Source organism: Cornus florida, unplaced genomic scaffold (genome assembly GCF_030987335.1).
Source record: "Cornus florida cultivar Cherokee Brave unplaced genomic scaffold, ASM3098733v1 CherokeeBrave_3.0.0_Hap2_Chr06, whole genome shotgun sequence".
NCBI classification, from domain to species: Eukaryota; Viridiplantae; Streptophyta; class Magnoliopsida; order Cornales; family Cornaceae; genus Cornus; species Cornus florida.
Genome location: NW_026775576.1, coordinates 64,911,264 through 64,932,465, shown reverse-complemented (window position 1 = coordinate 64,932,465; position 21,202 = coordinate 64,911,264). Strand labels below are relative to the sequence as shown.

At 35.1% G+C, this 21,202-nt stretch overlaps 1 protein-coding gene across 8 annotated transcripts; it reads right to left on the bottom strand.

The window, feature by feature from the left end:
• Positions 1 to 4,830: 4,830 nt before the first annotated feature.
• On the bottom strand, positions 4,831 to 17,604 carry LOC132311768 (uncharacterized). 8 transcript variants are annotated; one of them, XR_009483101.1, is made up of 4 exons: positions 17,005 to 17,604; positions 16,309 to 16,346; positions 8,590 to 12,805; positions 4,831 to 5,810 (listed from the first exon to the last, which is right to left on the bottom strand). XR_009483101.1 is itself a non-coding variant. In XM_059809854.1 (4 exons), the coding sequence occupies exons 1-3, from the start codon at positions 17,129 to 17,131 to the stop codon at positions 5,607 to 5,609; spliced, it is 369 nt and encodes a 122-aa protein (XP_059665837.1). In that variant the 5' UTR covers positions 17,132 to 17,561; the 3' UTR covers positions 4,872 to 5,465; positions 5,559 to 5,606. The 8 variants fall into 8 exon arrangements, 3 of the variants coding, with proteins under 3 accessions (XP_059665837.1, XP_059665836.1, XP_059665838.1); XR_009483104.1 differs by having other exon boundaries at positions 4,831 to 5,311; XM_059809854.1 differs by lacking the exon at positions 8,590 to 12,805 and having other exon boundaries at positions 4,872 to 5,465; positions 5,559 to 5,810; positions 17,005 to 17,561.
• Between the last annotated feature and the right edge of the window lie 3,598 nt (positions 17,605 to 21,202).

Genomic DNA, 21,202 nt, shown 5'->3' with positions numbered 1-21,202 from the left:
CCTGAAATGAAGCACATATTTGCACTAACCACTAACATGTTCTTATTGATTCAATACGCCATCATTTTGATTCACAAAAGTGTACACAAGAATAGACTCAAGAGGGATCATAGAACAATACTCAAATGAAGGCAATGTATGAAGCATTAAACAACTCCTATCTCAATTTGGTGCAACCAAGCAAGCCCTTAGCCAAGCCCAATTTCGAAATCCCTCCAAACCCTAGTAAGATTGGTGTCAAAAGATAGCTTTCTCCAAGCTCATCAACTTTCTTTTCTTGGTCTTCCTCCAAATCCTACTCTAAACCTTTCAAATTAAGGCTTGAAACATAAAAGTGTGTAAGTGTATATAGATATAGAGAGAGGAAGAAGAACTAAAGAGAGAAAGGAAGTGGCCGAAATGGAGGAAGAAAGGAAAGAGGGTTTGGTCTTGCAAAGGATTGTGTGGCCTTCCTTGTGCCACTTCTCACCATCCTATGGTTACTAACCTTAAGCAAGCTTACCATATTGCCCTCCCTCTTCTATCACAATGTCATGCTTGTCCCACAAAATAGCTACCTCTAGGTATAGAAATAGATATGGTATATAAGTGTGAAAAGACCACAATGCTCCTCAATGATAATGGCAAAACCGGAAGAAGTTCCCGGAGCCCTGAAATAGTCTTGACTTTCGAAAAATTCTAAAATTAATCCCATCACCTCTAATTGGCTTAAAAAAAAATAGAATGTACTTCTAAAACCCTTGGCTCAAGAAAATGACCTAAACGACCCTTCGGACTCGCGTGGCACACAAAATAAATAAAAATAAAAATTTGAAAAAAATTCGAAAAAATTCGAGACATTACAGAGAGCGGTAAACTTGTTCTCATACTCTATCACTGTCATACTACCCCGAATGAGGTAATCAAACTCCATCCGTAGCTCCCGTATCTTGGTCATCGGAAAATATTTGTCATAAAATGAGTCCTTGTAAGTGTCCCAATCTATTACTTCCACATCATGTCAATTGGTAACCGACTTCCACCACAATTTCGCATCCTTAAACAAATTATAAGTAGCCAAGATGATCTTCAAATGATCATTTGGTACACCTATAGTCAGTAAATGCTTCTCCACATGATCAAACATTACCATAGGTCAGGACCACCCTTAAACATTACCGGCATCAACTTGACAAACCTAAAAATGAGCTTAAGGTGTTTCTCCATCTCCTCATCTTCCAGTTGCACTACCGGTTGCGTAAATGGTATTAAAGCTTAATCCAGTCGGAAGTGTGGCCAACGAGGATGTTGGGAGCCAAAAGGTACGTGATTGTGTGGGCGGGTGTGTGTGAGTGTGTGCAGATGAGACCAATAGGATACGACACTAGGTGAGTTACAAGTGCACAATTTCACATCGGTGTGGATGGGGAAAGTGTTATATTTATATTCAACACCCTTTTATGACACAATGCGTTTTAAAGTCGTGATGGCCGTGAATCCACCAAAATTTCAGAGTTAAGCGTGCTTAATCTAGAGTAGTACCAGGATTGATGACTCTTAGGAAGTCTCTGGTTCAGAGGAACCAAAAGCGAATAATATTGTGTCTGGATATGGTGAGGGTCGTTATATCTACGCATATGTAGAAAACACAATTAATCCATAAAGTTTTCATGCCCTGATGGGCGATGATATACCCTTTGTGCCGCAAACATGTTATTTAGGGCTGTTTTTCCTTTCTTAATGCTTTAAGCTTAATTATTTCACAATAGCAATTAGGGTGTTACCACGTCTGTATGTCACTGATATTGCCCTGTCGAAACAGGATGAAAGCATAGCGCAAGCAGTGGTGCGCATTTAAAACTGAAACGTGCTGCAAAAGCCCGGATTTTAGTCAACAACGTGCTGAAAAAGCCCGGATTTTAGTCAACAAAATTCCAGGTATGTGCAGAATAATATCACCAATTGCCATAACAGTCGCTCAGATTTCTTTTTGGTTGCCAAACTTGATATCCAATTAAGAATGAAGTATGCATATATTTAAATTTACTGGGTCCTAGAGCAATCTTATGATCTATGAATGATGTGGCTTTGAGTGATGGCTTGATCTTCTCTCCTCTCACTCTCCTTTAATTTTCTTCTAGTCTATGGCCTTCAGAATGTTGAAATTATTGTCTTTGACATGATACGAAATTTGGATAGATATTACATTTATGTAGGGGTGACAAAATGGATCAGGAACCATCAACTCGTCCATATCCGCTCGTCTTTTAATAGTTATGGGTTTGAGGGTCAAGATGGGTTAAGTTATTTTTAATCACTTAATTTAAAGGTCAAGATAAATTGAATATGGTCATAATAAACACACAACATACATCTCTATAACTCATGTCTCTCATCAATCCCCTCTCTAAGTTTTTCTCTCTAGAAATTTCTTCTAAAAAAAATAAATAAGTAAAAAATAATTTTAAAAATAAAAAATAATTTTAAACCTTTTGAAAAAAATAATTTTAAAATAAAAATAATTAAAAAATAATTTAAAAAATTAGATTTTTTTTGACAAATTTAATAGGGCGAAGGAGGTGCATTTCAGGGGTGTACGGTCAAGGTCGTGGGGGAGATACGCCGCCGAGATTCGAGATCGGGGGAAGAAGAGCCGTGTGTGGTCTGCGGAGGCGGACGGGGCCTGGATCAGGTCAGCGGAGGCGGAAGGGACCGGGATCAGGTCGGCGAAGGTGGAAGGAGCCTGGATCAGGTCTGTGGAGACCGCTGACGGGGCCTGGATCAGGTCTGCGGAGGTGGAAGTGGCCTGGATCAGGTCATCGACGGCGGTGGAAGGAGGTTGATTGTATGTTTCCATACTTACTTTGTGCTTAATGCCTTAATGGAACGGCTCGGATTGATGAGGATACATGCATGCATATATATATATATATATATATATATATAGCTTTTGATCACTAATCCATGTCCTACTAGTAAAGTGGATTGATTATAATACTTAGGAGGTTTGGTAACTATTTATTATTTATATAAACAAATTTGGAAGAAAAATATATTCGCGTTTATGTTTATAGATTCAGTTATATAATGAACAGTTCAATTTTATAAATGTGAAAACAATGTGTTTTGTAAATCAGAAAACTAATAAGCAAAACAAACTTTATTCTTTTGATAGGTCTTCATAATAGATATCTTAAAATATCTTAAAATATCACAATTTGTTACCTAAAATTAGTTCTCATGCAGCAGCGACTTTTCAAAAAGAAAAAAATTAGTTCCAAAAAATTTAAAAATAAAAACTAATTATTAATGGGTCCACGGGTCATAACGGATAACCCTGTCCATTTTTAACCTGTTCTGAACGGGTTGAATATGAGTCTTGACCCATATTAATCCGCCCATTTTCAACCCAATCCAAACTCGACCCAACCAGCCCATTTGCAACTCTTGCTGATTTCTGTAATATGATCAGCAGGCATCCACAAATGAACAACTGAGTTATATTTACAAATGAGTTTTCACAAATATCCTATTGATTGGTTTTCTTGGCCATGTAGCTTTTGTTGACACACTGGTTGCCAAGACAAGGGCTTGGGAAGAAGATCGTGGCATATCATTTAGTTGCCATGCTAGATGAGTATGCAATGCTCCGGCATGACACAGAAGAAGAAAAACAAAGGATGAGGGTACTTTTTATCAAGCGAGATAACAAGAGATGATCAAATGCATGTACAAAGTAGTACTAATTAGTCTTGAAATAAATCAATCCTCATCTCACATTAGCTTTCAGTGGCTGATCACCAGTCAAAAGTGTGTTTCTTATACTAAAATATGTCATCTTTTGACATTACAGTATCAAAAGAAGTTCCTTGAACAACTTACACAGAACAAGAAACAATTTTTGGTTCAAGGTACAAAGAAGGTAGTGGGCCCTCGTGCAAATGGTGGTGCTAGCAGACGGCTACCTCTGAATGTTCCACCAAAATGGTGCCAGGTCTTCAATAGAAGATGGAGGAAGGGATAGTGCCAGGCACATTGCTCCTGCGAACTATGTTGCCATTTCAAACGAGGACGTTGCATCTCACATTTCTCGCTAGTTTCGGCTTCACAATAATAATGGAATAAGGAAGCAATCTGTCGGTTGACACACGTGTGGTATGCGATTGTTATTACCAGTGTAGTTGCTGCAATAGGGATTCATCTTTGAACATTGAGGCAGTTTAGAGACTGGATTGCTTGTTTGTGTTGTATTGGCATTTGGAAAACTTTTAAATCGCATTTCTTTTTTTTTTGCTTGCAATAGGGATACATCTTTCAACATTTAGAGAGATGTTGGTTTCTCACACATGCAGGAAATGAATTTGATGAAGAAAATCAGTCTCAAAAAGTAAGTGGATCCATGGTTAGAAAACTGAAGCTTCTTGTTGATTTGCAATTTTACAGAAACAATAGCATCTTAATTCAATTCCCCCTAATTGCAAGGATCCAAAAGGGAATTTAGAAAACACTCCCACAATAGCAAAATAACATCAACATCAAAATACCAAAAGCAAGATACACTACTCCAATAGCTAAACTTGGGAAACACGTTGCTGATCCAGTTATCCAGTGTCTCGAGTGTGATATAACCATAATTGGGGCGTTGTGCACTCCTGGTCTGTGTGCTATTCCTATAACCATACCATACACCATAATTGGGGCGTTGTGCACTCCTGGTCTGTGTGCTATTCCTATAACCATACCATACAGAAGACATTGATTGTCCCTCAAAAACACTAGGCAAGCCGCAGCCACGTGCATAAGCTTGCATAGCTTCTGTTCCATTTTTGCTCGAAGCATAGTGGTGGGTGATTGGGGTGAAAGAGTGCTTCTTCAATCATTGAATTAATTGGTACTCTTGAACGCCAATCCAGGAAATACAATGTTATTTCAAATTTCGTTAGATACTCCCACAATAGCAAAATAACATCAACATAAAAATATCAAAAGCAAGATACACTGCTACAAGATACATTGCTCCAATAATTACAAGATACATTGCTCCAATAATTACACTTGGAAACATACTGCTGATCCAGTTATCCAGTGTCTCAAGTGTGATATAGCCGTAGTCGTGGAATTGCCGAGGCACTCCTAGTCTCAGATATTCCTATAACCATACCATACAGATGACATCGATAGTCCCTCAAAATCACAAGCAAGCCGCGGCCACGGGCATAAGCTTGCATAGCTTTTGTTCTCTCTTTCCACGAAGCATGGGACGGTGGTGGGTGATTGGGGTGAAAGAGTGCTTCTTCAAACATTGAATTAATTGGTACTCTTCATCGCCAATCTGGGAAATACCAATTAATTTGATAGTCAATGTAATTTCAAATTTCGTTACGTTGCCCTTCCCGCCATGGATTGGTATAACAGTGCATGTATAAGTCCACTTTTTGTTTTGACGTGAGAAATACAACACGTATAGGTATAAACATTTTTAATTCCTAAAATTAAAAAACAAAACATATTAATACATTAAAATCAAACAAAACCAAGTACTACAAAATTTAAAATAACCCAAAAACAATAATAAGTACCCGTCATCCAGTAGAAACGAAAATCACTAGTAACATCAATACCATGTCTCACAAACATAGCTCTAAGCGGCCAAGCCTGACATAATCCTGGTTAATCTCCATCTCTTCAAAATCACCATATATATCATCCACAAGACCCGCATAAAAGTTTTGAATTTGCACAGTAAGAACAAGCTTATCTCTCACCATGAAAATGTCCCTATCCATATCCCAATCCCTCGTGGTCACAAAACCACGCTTGTTTGTGCGTTCCTTTCAAGTAAAATACAATTTTAAATGAATAAAATTCATTATTATTATTATTATTATTATTTTGACAATAAACAAAAAAATGAGACCAGATCAGTCCATGAACAATAAATCATAAGAATCAAAATAAAACTAAAACTCACAAAATCACGGACTTCACTAGGCTGTTTGTGTTGCGTTCCTTCGACAAAGGAGTAATAGGTCTATTTTCTAGTAATAAAGGGTTTAATGGAAGGAACTTGTTCTTGTGTTTACCTATTTTGAATAGGGAAATAGAAGCAGCTATAAAGGAAAAGAAATATAATATTACATAGATGGTTTACTTCGAGGGAAACCAGCCTCCAAGATTATAGATGGTTTACTTCAAGAGAAACCAACCTCCAAGATCTACTATGATCACAACTTCCCCCCTCATTTGTAGTAGAACTCCTATTTATAATACTTTATACAATAATAAAACTACCAAAATCTCCTACAATATAGTAAAGCTCATAAGTACCACATAAATGTCCATTCCACTTCTAAATAACTACCCCACTTCACCTACAAAATAGTTAAACACATGACTACTGATAACTACCCACTAAAATCTCCACTTAACATGTAACAATTCCGTCCCTCTAAGATTTGGTCTTGTCCTCGAGGCCAAGTTCTGAAAATCTGTTTTGCATGTCTTTAATATCTTCATACCTCTCAACTTCCTCAGGCAAACATCCTTGAATAAGAAAAATCCTTTTGCAGCTTTTGTGCGTCTCTCATTGATTTATGCTTGTGTGAGCTTCTTGATGTTGGTTGGAACATTAATCTGGTAGTTTGATGATTGTTCCATTTTTGGCTTCTTTGAATCTGTTTGGAAAACTTTTTATTGGGCTTACAATTTCGCCTCATAAAGATGTGCCAACCCAACCGCAGCTGAAAGGTTGTTTGGTTGAGCAGCTTGGACATCTAGCCGAATATCATCTTTAAGGCCACTGACGAAACAACTCACTTGCTGAAATGAGAACACTTTTCTCGCTCTTCCCAGCAGCCTCTCAAATTGGCTCTGATATTCTCAAACGGAACCAATTTGTTCGAGCTTGGTAAGATCTCCGAAATAATCTTCTTTAAGTGCTCATGACCTAAGAGGATATCGAATCCATCTTGGCCTAAACTGGTCCAACATTTAGGCATATTCATGATAAGTACTGTCAACATGTCATTCTTGACTATGGTTTGATTTGTGATTGAGAAGTCCCTTTGGCCTTGACTATGACTAAAGTTTGATTATTTTGGTCAAAAATAAAGTTTCCTCAATCATGGTCAAGGCTCATGACCATGGTCAGAAATAAATTTTCTTCTTAGTCATGGTTGAGACTCGAAAGCCACCATGGTTGGCTGAAACTCCTAGGCCATAGTGATCGAGACTCTTAGGCCATTAGTTGAGACCTCCTTGGTCATACTAATCGAGACTCTTGACCATGTCTGGTCGAGACTTCTAGCCCCTAATGGTCGAGAGACTCTCTTAGGTCATAGAGAGACTTAGGCCATGGTGACCGAGACTCATTATTATAGCCGATTAGTTTTCCCAGGTCATAATGCCTTAGGCCATGACTTGATCGAGGGACCCTGGCGTTAATCATACTTGACTGAAAGTCTAAGGTCATAGTGATTGGGGAACTTTCTTAGGTCATAGTGATCGAGAATCTTAGGCCGTGATAGTCGAGACTTTCTTAGCTCATACTGACCGAGAGTCTCTCTTTGGGCTATGACCCCAATATCTTATCTGAACCTAAGAATTCCATTCTCCCTAATTATCGGCCTTAAATTTCGATCAACATGATTAGAAATTAATCTTTTGCCCCAACGATCATGGGTTGATCCAGAGTCCGGACCCCGGGATCTTCGTCCACGTGGCATGATAATTTTCAATTATAATTTAGGTATTAACAACTGCCGTCTAACTTTATGAAAATGGGTTCATACCAATTTTTTGTAGAATTGTATTTACTTAGGCCAGTCTTCATGTTCAGCCTCTTGTGACCATTCATGGCCAATTTTGGCCTTAATTTATTAACAATTAAACCCGTACACCATTTGAAAAATGTACAATTTTATTTCAAATGTTAACACACAATGTGTCCAATTGACCATGGTGCACGTGTCTGCATAACTTACTTCCACTTTAGTCATTTTAAAGCTTCTAACCTGCAATAAGCCGTTTGTACCCTGAGTTGGAGCTTCTTATGTGCAACAACTTCTTGTAATTTAACCATGTCCATGTGTGGTTTAGGTGCTCATGCAAGCTAACAGGTAAGAATAACTCGATATATATATATAGAGAAAGAGAAAGAGAGTAACATTAAATGAGAGAAATGAAAAAAACTTCCACAGAGAGAGAGAGAAATGAAATAGCTTTTCATTCAAGTGTATATCAAGGCAATACATACACATGACCTTTATAGGCTCATAATGTAGCTTCCCTTATAAACCACAATTGTGGTCTTATTCTCCCCGCAAAACGTGACCTCATGGATGACTTAATCCATTTAGGGACCCCACACAATTATATATATACATAACACTCCTCTTTAGAGTCTACAATACTACACTAAGAATATACCTCGTTAAAACTTTGCTAAGAAAAACACAGTGGAGCAAAACCATAGCAAAGGAAAAAGAGTAAAGTATTCTTGTGTATCTGAAAATGGTATTGCATAAATTAAAATTGCCTCATTAAAACCTTGCCAGGAAAACCATTGGGACAAAACCTGGACGAAGGAAAAAGAGTACAGTATGTCAATACCTTTTCGATCAATTGCTCCCCCTCATTAATTCAATCCTGAAGATCCTTTAGTTGATGCATTCCCAGGCTTTATCCATATAAAAACGTTTCAGGATCTTTTCTGTATATGTTGATTGATAGACTTTAAATAAGTGGACGTCTTTTCAATCTCGTCTAATGTTCCCACAAGATTCAGATCATCAACATATACTGCAACAATAACAAAACCAGATTCTGATTTGTTAAAAAAAAAATGCATGAACAAAGATGATTGTTCACATACCCTTCTATGAGTAAATAATCGTTAAAGCGATTGTACCACATTCGTCCAGACTGCTTCAATCCATATAAGAATCGTTGTAATTTTATTGAGTACATATTACGTAGTTTTGTTTCAGATATTTTAAATCCTTCTGGGATTTTCATATAAATATCACTATCTAGTGATCCATAAAAATTTGCTGTAACCACGTCCATTAGATGCATATGCAATCTTTGTGTGACTGCCAAATGTATTATGAATCTAAATGTGGGTGCATCGATCACAAGGGAGTATGTTTCCTCATAATCAATACCAGGTCTCTATGAGAAACCTTGAGCTACCAGTCGGGCTGTGTATCTCACGATTTCATTTTTCTCATTACGTTTTCGTACAAATACTCATTTGTACCCAACAGGATTAACACCCTCAGGTGTCTGGACTACAGGTCCAAATACTTCACGTTTAGCTAATTAATTTAGCTCTACTTGTATCGCTTATTTCCATTTTGGTCAATCATTCCTTCGTCGACATTCTTCGACGTTTTGAAGTCCCAGATTCTCATTATCAATATCAAGATGAACGACATATGAGAATATGTTGTCAATAACAATTTCATTTCTATTCCATCTTGTTCCATAATTTAGTTAGATCTCATCATTTTCAGGCACCTTTGCCTCATCAAGAGCATGTGCCTTATCAAGTGTCATATCATCATTTGTTGCCTTTGCCTCATCAATATTTATAATTTCATCATTTTTAAGTATCTGGGCCTTATCAAGAGCTTATGTCTTATCAAAGACTATTATCTCAGATTGATCAATAATATCTATTGCTCCTTTTGTGGCCTCTTCAGGAATGCCAATTTTTTTTTTATGATTTTCTCTTATGAGTAGCAGTATCTTTTGCACCGACTGGTCTACCACGCTTCAGACTTGTTTTAGATGCATTTGCTACATTACTGCTAGAAAGTCCCCTAGGGACAGCAATTCGTGCTGGAATATTTGCAGCTGGTAGATGTGATTTTATTACTTTCTTTGTATCAGTAAATGCATCAGGTAATTAATTTGCAACCTTTTGCAAGTGAATGATCTTTTGAACTTCTCGTTCACATTGATTTGTGCGAGAATCAAAATGAGAAAATTCCAAGACATTCCAAGTAATATTATGTTACTGTTATGCCTTTCCTCCCCCTAATGGTAAGAAAACAACCTTATCAAAATGACAGTCATCAAATCGTACTTTAAAGACATCACCTGAGGTTCACGATATCTAATAATAAATGGAGAAGCAAACATAAATTCCAAGTTTACGTTGAGGACCCATTTTAGTGCGTTGGGGTAGTGCAATTGGAACATATACAGCACAACCAAAAACTCATATGTGAGATATTTGATTGTTGACCAAAAACAAATTGCAATGGTGAGTACTTATGATAAGCAGTTGGTCATATACGAACTAATAATACAGCATGTAATATGACATGGCTCCAGGTAGAAACAGATAATTTTGTTCGCATAAGTAAAGGACGACCAATTAACTGAAATCTTTTAATAAAAGATTCGGCCATACCATTTTGAGTATGAGTATGTGCAACAGGATGTTCAACATTAATTCCAACTGACACGCAATAGTCATCAAAAGCTTGAGAAGAAAATTTAGCAGCATTATCAAGACGGATTGTCATTCGGCCATACCATTTTGAGTATGAGTATGTGCAACAGGATGTTCAACATTAATTCCAACTGACATACAATAGTCATCAAAAGCTTGAGAAGACAATTCAGCGGCATTATCAAGACGGATTGTCTTAATTGAGTAATCAGGAAAGTATGCCCGTAATTTGATGATTTGAACAAGAAGTCTAGCAAATACAACATTACGAGTAGAAAGTAAACTTAGCAAATACAACATTACGAATAAAAAGTAGACAAACATGTGACCATCGTGTTGAGGCATCAATTAAGACCATAAAATAGCAAAATGGTCCACAAGGTGGATGAATTGGCCCACATATATCCCCATTAATTCGTTGTAAAAATGGAGGAGATTCAACAATGACTTTTGAAGGGAATGGTCTAATAATCAACTTACCTTTTGAGCATGCGATGCATAGATGATTATTTAGTAAGATGATTTTTGATCCTTTAGTTGGTGTCCATGTGAATTTTCAATAATTCGACGCATTATTATACTCCCCAAGTGACCAAGTCAATCATGCCAAAGCATAAAAAGTTTTGAGTCACAAAATTGTTTATGTATCACAACATTTGACTCAATTGTCCTAATAGTTGTATAGTATAACAGGGAAAAGAAAATAGGGAGTTTTTGTAGTATCAGCTTCTTACATGAGGTAATGAAAGCAATGTAAAGATATTCCACATTTCTTTCATTTGCGGTCTCAATATGATACCCATTACGACGCAAGTCTTCAAAAACTCAACAGATTTCTCCGAAATCTTGTAGAATATAAGGCATCATTGATTTGTAATCTTGTTCCATGTGGTAAAATGATGTTGGTTCGTACGGAACCTTCAATCAAGTCGGTGGGACCTGATATTGTACTGACACTAGTGTCTGTCAAAATTAGGTGAAAAAATTATTTTTGATCTCAAATGATTGTGTGTGTCTTCCACTATCTGCAAGACATATATCTTCACAATTTATTTTAGAACTAGTCAGATCCATTCATATTCATGCAAATTTCTTTATTAGAAAAGAAACATTTATAACAAAAGAAACTTTAATATAAACTAGAAAATAAAAATTTTAATATAAGAAAAATAAAAACTTGTTGAAAATAACATAATAGACAGAATATGAAATCAAAATAGGATTAATTGGTGTGGACATTTCCATCACCAATCAGGAAGTCTATCTTTCCATCACGATCCTCAAAAAAATCTGATACATCCAGATTTGTAATGTCAACTGGCTCAACATGATCAGTAAAATTCATTTCTTTTTGTTTCCCCTTTTCTTTCATCGAGGCTCGGTAAAATTCAGCTAGATATTTAGGTGTACGACAAATGCTTTGCCAATGCCCTATCATTCCACACCGATAACAAGTATTATCATGTACCTTGGGAGGTTAAGCCACATCTTTCCCTTTTACTTATTTCATTTCTTTATAATCTCTCCTTTGGAGATATGGTGTAGATCTCTGATTGCGAAAATTTGAGGATTGATACACTCACGGTAATAGGAGTGATTTCTACCATGACCATATTCATTATTGTGGTAGTTTTTTTTACCACGACCATATTCATTATTATAGCCATTTTTACCACCACAACCACGTCTACGACTATGGAATGAGGCAACATATGTTTCAGGGATTGACGTCCACGACTACGGAATGAGGCAACATATGTTTTAGGGATCGGTGTCAATCCAATTAGACGAGACTGGTGGTTTCTTAACAAAAGCTCGTTATTTTGCTCTGCCACAAGTAAACATGATATCAACTCTAAATATTTTTCAAATGTACGCTCTCAATATTATTATTGTAAGAATACATTCGAGGCGTAAAATGTGGTGAATGTTTTTCCCAATAAAAGTTCATCAGTGGTGGTATCACCACACAATTTCAATATAGAGCTGATTTTAAATAGAGCAGAGTTATATTCAGCTGCAGTTTTAAAATCTTGCAACCGCAATTGCTGCCAGTTAGTCCGAGCCTTTGGGAGGATAACTGTTTTTTATGATCATATCTTTCTTTCAAATTTTTTCACAAACAAAGTGAATCTCTTTCAGTGAGGTATTCAATGTTTAGCTCCTCACTAATATGGCGTCGAAGGAAAATCATGGCATTTGCTTTATCTTGTAATGATGCATCATTCTCTTCTTTAATTGTGTTTCCGAGGCCCATGGCATCTAAATGGATCTGAGCATCCAAAATCCAAAATAAATCATTTTTGCCAGAAATATCCAAGACCACGAATTCCAGCTTTGTCAAGTTTGACATTTTGAGAATAACTAGATGTGAAGACAATATAAAAGTACCATTTAGCATAATATATAAATAAATAAAATGACATTAAGTAAAACAATAACATAATATGAATTATTTAAATAACAAAAGCGGTAAAACCAGCCCTAGTGAATAAATTATTAAACAATAAATGCGGTAAAACCAGTCATAAATCATTAAATAATAAATGTGGTAAAACCAACCATAGTGCGAGCAAATATATAATTTAAGTAAACAAATTTATTTTATAAACAATAATCAATAATTAAAATTTTCCTACCCTTTGGAGTCAGAAATGAAATAGCTTTTCATTCAAGTGTAAATCAAGGCAGTACATACACATGGCCTTTTATAGGCTCAAAATGTAGCTTCCCTTATAAGGCACAATTGTGATCTTATTCTCCACACAAAAGGTGACCTCATGGATGACTTAATCCATTTGGGGACCACACACAATTATATATATATATATATCAAAATGTAGCTTCCCTTGTACGCCACAATTGTGGTCTTATTCTCCACGCAAAAGGTGACCTCATGGATGACTTAATCCATTTGGGGACCCCACACAATTATGTACCCTATGTATATAATTATATACCCTATGTATGTACATAATTGTGTGGGGTCCCCAAATGGATTAAGTCATCCATGAGGTCACCTTTTGCTAACAATATATGTATATTTGGAGAAGGTAATAACTTGATATTTTTAAGTACCCTATGTATGTACATAATTGTGTGGGGTCCCCAAATGGATTAAGTCATCCATGAGGTCACCTTTTGCTAACAATATATGTATATTTGGAGAAGGTAATAACTTGATATTTTTAAGGGACCATATCTATGGTAGCTTTCATTCATTTCAGTGGGTATGAGTAGATGTACCCACCAGGGCAATCCATGCAAAACTCACCCTAGCTACACCCACTTTAGCCTCTAGGTTGAAACTACCATTTGGTTGTGGGTACTATAATTTAGACTTCAAACTTTTAACCTGCAATACCCCGCTTGTACCTTGAAAGTCCATTCCTACAACAAGTTACTTGTACCAAGTTTTCTAATCACTTGGTTGTGGTTGTCTTCGGTGGGAGATGGTTAGAAACCTTTGGTAGCTTTAGTGCATTTCTTACCTGCACATGCAAACACACTTGTACCAAGTTCTTGCCTCTATTAAGTTACGTGTACCCACTCCAATCACTTGGTTGAGGTTGTCACTTGGGTGGGTTAGGTATATACACTCATATACCCTTCTCAACCTCACTTTAGTCTTCTTCTTCTATATTCATCAATGACTGAAAATACACCGGAACTCGGAATAAACTTTAGGGATGGCAATGGGGCGGGACGGGGAGGGGATCTCATTCCCCGTCCCCATCCCCGCTTAAAATTTCACCACCACCCATATACCCGCCCCCGATCCCTTATTCCCAGCCCCGATTAATATACATTATTTTTTAAAAAATAAAAAACATAATTTTTCTTATTTTCATATATATATTAAATCTAATTTAGTAATAAATTATTAAATGCAAAAGTATATTAGTAATTTAACACTTAATCAAGGCGGGGCGGGGAACCCGTCCCAGCCCACGCCCCAGCCGAGTTTTTAAAATTTACCCCCATCCTCATCCTCGTTTACATAAAAAAGGTCCCCATCCCCACTATAAACGAGGCGGGGACCCAACGAGGATGAGGAATTTGTCATCCCTAATAAACTTCATCAATTTGGTATTCTGATGGTTCCTCGATTGGGTCACTCTTCCCTATTCGATTTAGATCACTAAAGCTGTCCGGACATGTTGATGAAGAATGAAGGATGAAGCTCTCTGTATAAACTGAAACTTCCTTTGCAAGGGCGGATCCATAAATTATTAATGGGGTGGGCTCTAATATACACATAGATCCGCCCTTGGGACCTAGGGTTCATTGAGGTAAGAATCATCAAAATGGTTATTACATGTTACTGGCATGATTTATATACGATAATTATGGAATTACACTATTAATTATTATATATATATATATATATATATATATATATATATTTTTGGCAAAGAACCGAGAAGTAAGTCCTTGAAGTCTCGATTTCGAGCTGCACTCTTAACTTAAATGGTGCGTGTGTTGTGGGACCAATACAAGTACCCTAAAAAAAAATAATAATAATAAATAAATAATAAAAAAAATAAAATAAAAAATAAAAACCTATTAATTATCTTACTAACTAATGGCTTTCTATAGTGCATGACCTCAAGTCTTAAAGCATGTGACCTATATGAACACCCCAATATCTAATTGCAGCGGTAACGCTGTTTGACTAATATAAGTGACGAAATTGTTAAATTGCTAAGTGATGGAGCCAATTAAGGTCCAAGAGATGTGTCCGCACAATTTTTAGAAAATTGAATTTTTATGTGTATGTTTTTTAAAAAAAATTGAAAAAATTACATTTTGTATATATAAGGGTAAAGTGCGAAAAGAAAAACCCTCTAAACTATGCTTGAATTTGCAAATAATCCCCTAAATTATATTTTGTGCATAAAACCCCCCTAAACTATCACATTTTGTTACAATATATCCCAATGCCTATACTATGTTTCATTAAATAACCATAATATCCCTTCTTATTGAATTACACTTAAGCTATTTGTCAACGGGCTAATGAATTAGCAGTATCAGCCTCTTACCTCCCAAAGGGAGGTCAAGAGTTCAAGTGTCAGAAGATATAAGTGAGGAAAAAAAAAACACACTTAAGCTATTTTCTTATTAAAATAAATCATGAAAAAAAATCATATTAATTTGATGACATATTCTCCATTAATTTTTTAACTTTTGATAAAAATATTGCATGAAAAGAAAGTAATTTTTATTTAAGTATTATTATTTTTTCATCAATATATTGTATGAAAAAAGATATTTTTTTACCGTAAAAAGGTTTAAATTGGTTATAATGAGTTTATTATAAATAATAATAATTTAATAATAATTTAATCATTTTAGAAAATGCTAGTTACAAAACTATTAATCTTTTTTTCATTTTTATGATAAATTTATATTAATAATAAAATTAAGATAAATAGTATAATTAATATTAAGATAAGAGAAAATATAATAAAAATAATATTATAATAAAGGTATATTTTAATGCAAAAGGATAAAATAGTCTTTTGTGATAGATTTGTCCTTAATTGCAACAAATCAATAGTTAAAGGGAGCCGTCTTTAGTTTAGGGTTAATTGCAAGTTCAATGGATTTATTTGAACTTTACCCTATATATATAAATTTTAGAATTGTCCCGTCTTAGTTTTTTTATTGCATCATGCCCCTTAACATAATTTCCGGTCCCGTTAATGCAAATGGTGATCTTATTAGTATCTATTTACTGTAAAGCACATATAAAGTAAAAACACCATGAAATGTGAAAAATAATAATAATAATAATAATAGATAGAAAAACAATGAAAATAGACAAGTTAGCACTGATAGAACAATAGATCTCATGAGCTTACCTTTTTTTTTCCTATTCCTCCCATCCCAAAATGTAAACCTGCATAAAAAAGAGACATGAATTATACATGCATTGTGGTCATAGTTTGATAGGTGAGATAACAATGAAAACACACATAAAACCCGCTTCTTCAATTTTGTACCCATGCAACTTTAAATTCTTTAATTTTGGACCTATCTATTATAAATATATTCTATAAATGTTTAACCGTGAAAATACACAAATCATTAAGAATAACTTGTCCTGAAAGGGTGGATGTTCAAGCCCGTCATCCCACAAAAAACGACAATCTCTCTCTGCCACGTTAACCTATGTTGAAAATTACTTAGGAATTGAAATATATGTTGGATATATTGGATCTCATACTCTAAAAAGAACCGATCTTTAAAAAAAAAATTACTTAGGAATTGATGAACATATATTGAACATATTGGTTGGGGTTGGAAAAGGCAACTGTTTTAGGAATTTAGGAATTGGAAAACAGATTTGATTTAGCAACTAAAAAAGAATCGATCTTTGGGTCTGTTTTAGGAATTGGAAAACAGATCTGATGACCTTTGAAGGAAAAAAAAAATTTCTGATTCACAGATCCAATAGATATGACGACAGAAATCTGATTTGAAGTTTAATCAGAAAAAAAAAAAAAAAAAAAAAAAAGGAAGGAAGAAGCAAAGTTGAAAAATATCGAATATCTCACCTATAATCAGGCTCTTCTCTTCTCTTCTCTTGAATCTCTTTCTCTTCCTTTGCGAGGCCTCTTCTCTTCTCTTGAATCGCTCTCTTTCTTTGGGAACCACTTCCATTACCCCCAACCAGCCGCACATCCAACAATATGGTATAGGGTTTCATTCAAAAGAAGACACTTCTCTCGAAGACATCAATCACCTGTAGCGTTATTACTGTGCCAGTCTTTTAAAGACTTGCCATCTGAGTCAAGGATCTGGCTCCTCTTATCCAACGGCCAAGATTTGGCCACGTCAATTAAAAATTGAAATTGAGGTCATTGTACCAATTAAAAAAAAAAAAAATCGCGAATCAACGGCAAGGCAAACGATGACCCAGTTCTCTCTCTCCTACCCCCCACACTTCCAATCCCAAACCTGGTTTTGCTGTGTCTTTTTCTGTGTCTCTAACTATGCCCAGAAAATACCATCCTCGAAGGGACGTGCCTCGCGGAGAAAAATTATTGTACCATACGCGTCACTTGGCTGAGTTGGTGGTCTATCCCAATTAATTGTAGACACATATAATAAAAAAAATTATTTTTAGATTAAATTTGTCACATCAACATTTATATCTCAACTCTAACTTGCCCCCTCCCTCCCTCCCTCCCCCCCTCTATCTCTCTCTCTCTCTCTCTCCCCGACTACAAACTACAAAAGCTACAAGAATCGGAAGTTCAAAACTCATATATTTCAGTTTATTTATCTGTCTGCAAGAATCAGAAGTTGAAAACCCATATCGGCATATCATTTCAGATTGTTCAAAAAATCAAAACCCATACCTTTCAGTTTCCATCGCCCGTTGTTCCAGATCTTATTTGGAGCATACATAAGAAACAGTGGCCACAATTGGGGATTCAGATCCTTTTAACTCACCATCGTTTTAGAGAGAGAGAGACTATTGGGTTTTGAACTTCTGATTCTTGTAGATTTTGTAGTTTGCAGTTACATAGAAAGAAAGAGAGGGTAAGAAATAGAAACTGATTGGGAAGGAACAGCGGCAATGGAAACTGAAAGATATGGGTTTTGATTTTTTGAATAATCTAAAATGATATACGGGTTTTCAACTTCTGATTCTTGCAGACAGATAGATAGACTGAAATATATGGTTTTTGAACTTTTGATTCTTGTAAATTTTGTAGTTTGCAGTTGCAGATAGAGAAGGGGGCAAGTTCAGATTTGAGAACGAGAATAGAGATGGAGGTGATTGGGGGCGGCTGAAAGAAGAGTGAGACTTTGCAAAAGTGATGTGGCAAGTTGAATATAAAAATAATTTTTTATTACATGTGTTTATAATTAATTGGTCCAATTGGTATAGACCACCAACTCAGCCAAGTGAGGCGTATGGACTTGGTTCATACAATAATTTCGCTGCCTCGTATGTGATCATTTTCATTCTTTTTTAATCAGTAACTCCTAATCCCATTAATTATAGTCAGAAAATTAATATATATATATATATATATATATATATATATCCATTAAAAAAATTAATTATCTATAGATTTAGCAAACAAACCGAACTCAGAACCTTTGTACTCTGTTTGGTAAGCAAGAAAATAAAGAAAACCAAAAGAATCCCAAAAATACAATTTATAGTTATTAAAGGTGATTTGGAAAGAAATTACTTGTGGCTAAAAATTCAATTAACCTTTTTATTCTTTCTTTTAAAAAGTGAAATATAGTAAAATAAAGTGTTAATTATTATTGCAATTCATGTTCCAACCTATTAGTAGTCTATTATAGTTCCACACAGACACTTATATAGTAGTAATTATTTCAAAGGAGTCAATTATTAGATGCCAATATTTTTTTTATTATTTACAGTTTTTTTCTCATATTATTTATAAACATGTAGGAAACATATGTAGATATATATATGCACGGGTCAATTATTGTCATTATATATAAGCAAGTTTGTTTTTATCTCACTCAATAATTTACCACTAACCACATATAGTTCTCATCTTAGAGGGGACAATTATTGAATTTTTTTTTTTTTTTTTTTTTTTTTGAAGGTAACACTCCAAAAGGGATTTGAAATCTCAAACCTAATGCCCTTGTAAATTCCACTTTGAATTGATTAACATATGCCTATTTTCACTTGGGATAAGCTTTGAAATATCAATCAATCTAAGGATCCAATCCTAACATCTACATTCCCAACCCATGTTTAATCATTTTTCGGGGCTTCAGTTAAGAAAAAACAATTAAAAGATAACTTTTATAACTGGTACGGTAGGAGAGGGAGAAATGATACACAAATATACCAAGAAAATAATATATAAATTCATTTCTCTCTAGGATAGGCACACATCCATATATAGAATATGACCCAGCATACACAAAAATTAATCACAACCAACTAGGGTTTCTTCCTTAATGCCATTCACACCAAAATAGACAAGCCTTTCCCCCTATATATATATATATATATGTCAAAAGGATGCAAGAAAAGAAACTACAAGTGAAAGAGAGGTTTTATTAATCACAACCAACTAGGGTTTCTTCCTTAATGCCATTCACACCAGAATAAAGAAGCCTTAGAAAAGAAACTACAAGGTCGGCGAAGAGAGGCTTTATTAATCACAACCAACTAGGGTTTCTTCCTTAATGCCATTCACATCAAAATAAAGAAGCCTTTCCCCCTATATATATATATGTGTGTGTCAAAAGGATGCAAAAAAAAAAAAAAAAAAAAAAACTACAAGGTCGGCGAAGAGAGGGTAAAAGCCGCATCCATTGGTAGCTGCTGCTGCTGCTGCTGCTTAGTCTCGTAGCTCATATGGCCATTAGTTTTTTTCCCTGAAAATTAAGAAAGCCAAAATCAAATCAAAATAACTAACTACCAGATAATAAGGATGCACCTATATAAATACTTAAATCAAATCAAAATAACTAACAAACACATAATAAGGATGCAATTTTAGGTACTCAAATCAAATCAAAATAACTAACCAACAGATAATAAGGACGCACATATATAAATAATTACAATTTTAGGTATTCATATGACTCAGCTTTTTCTTATTAAGAATTTTACCTGAATAAAATTCAATAAGCTATGCTTCGAATAAAAAACAATTGCCAAAAACACCAATTCAGAAAACAGTTACCCCTCTCATTTCTTAGGACATTCACAAGATCAATTGGAATCTTGAATTTTATCCCTTCGACTTTTCTCTCCTCTTACCAGGGGTGTGTTTAACAACCTGCCAATAATATGTCAAAAAATCAGAATAAAATCCTTTTCCAGTCTTGTGTTTGACAACCGACCAAAAATTTCAACAACTTGAAATAATTGACCTTACAATACCATCTTCAATGTTGTACTTTCCAAAATGAGTCTTCAATGTTTCCTTGGTTGAACACAAAAGTTTAGAAAATATCCATTATTACCAACATTCTCTTTTGATAATGGTCCATCAAAGCAGACTCATAATCAATTTCTATGTAAGTTAGGACAAGAGTGTGGTTTTCTTTTATAGGACAGTCTTCTGAGAAGATTGTGGTTCCCTGTCCCAAAGTGCAAGCAAAGTGCAAGCAACAAAAGAATAACAGAATTGCAGAACAAACATGCTTACATAACTTGTATGGAAACCATCTTCGGCACCTCTATATGCAACTGCAGGCACCAGATACTTTGGCCTTGACTGTAAACTAGTAGTGGAGTATGCTGAGATAAAAATTCCTTCACACTTTCACTATACATGGTGCATGAGATATTGACCACCTTCAAACCACGAAAAAAAAAAATGTCTACAAATGGAAACAAGACAGTCGCTCACACTTATAGGGAAGATGAATCCTACTGGTTCAAACGAGTTTTAAAACTGTGAGTGCAGAGATTGCAAAGCAAACAAGATCTGAATAGTGTTAGGCATCGTCTCTGTGAGGCATCGTCTCTTCTCTTGAATCTCTTTCTTTCTTTCTTTCTTTGGGAACTTTGGGAATTTAGCATCGTAGAATCATAAGATTCTAAGATCCAGAATCAGGATTTTAGTATCTAGTCTCACACTCTATCCGGCCCAGAATCTATTTAAAATGTTAGTTACAAATCTATTTATCTGTTTTTTCAATTTTATGAAAAATTAAGCTAATAGTATACTTAATATTTAGATAATAAAAATAATATTATAATAAATGTGTATTTTAATGCAAAAAAAAGATAGA

Excerpts from the sequence above, each read along its gene's own strand:
- LOC132311768 (XM_059809853.1), bottom strand. The coding sequence starts at position 17,131 with ATGTGCGGCTGGTTGGGGGTAATGGAAGTGGTTCCCAAAGAAAGAGAG. Across the intron at positions 16,347-17,004 it reads AGAGAAGAGCCTGATTATAG|GTTTACATTTTGGGATGGGA; the intron begins GTGAGATATTCG and ends TTTTTTATGCAG. Across the intron at positions 5,811-16,308 it reads GAGGAATAGGAAAAAAAAAG|GAACGCACAAACAAGCGTGG; the intron begins GTAAGCTCATGA and ends TTTACTTGAAAG.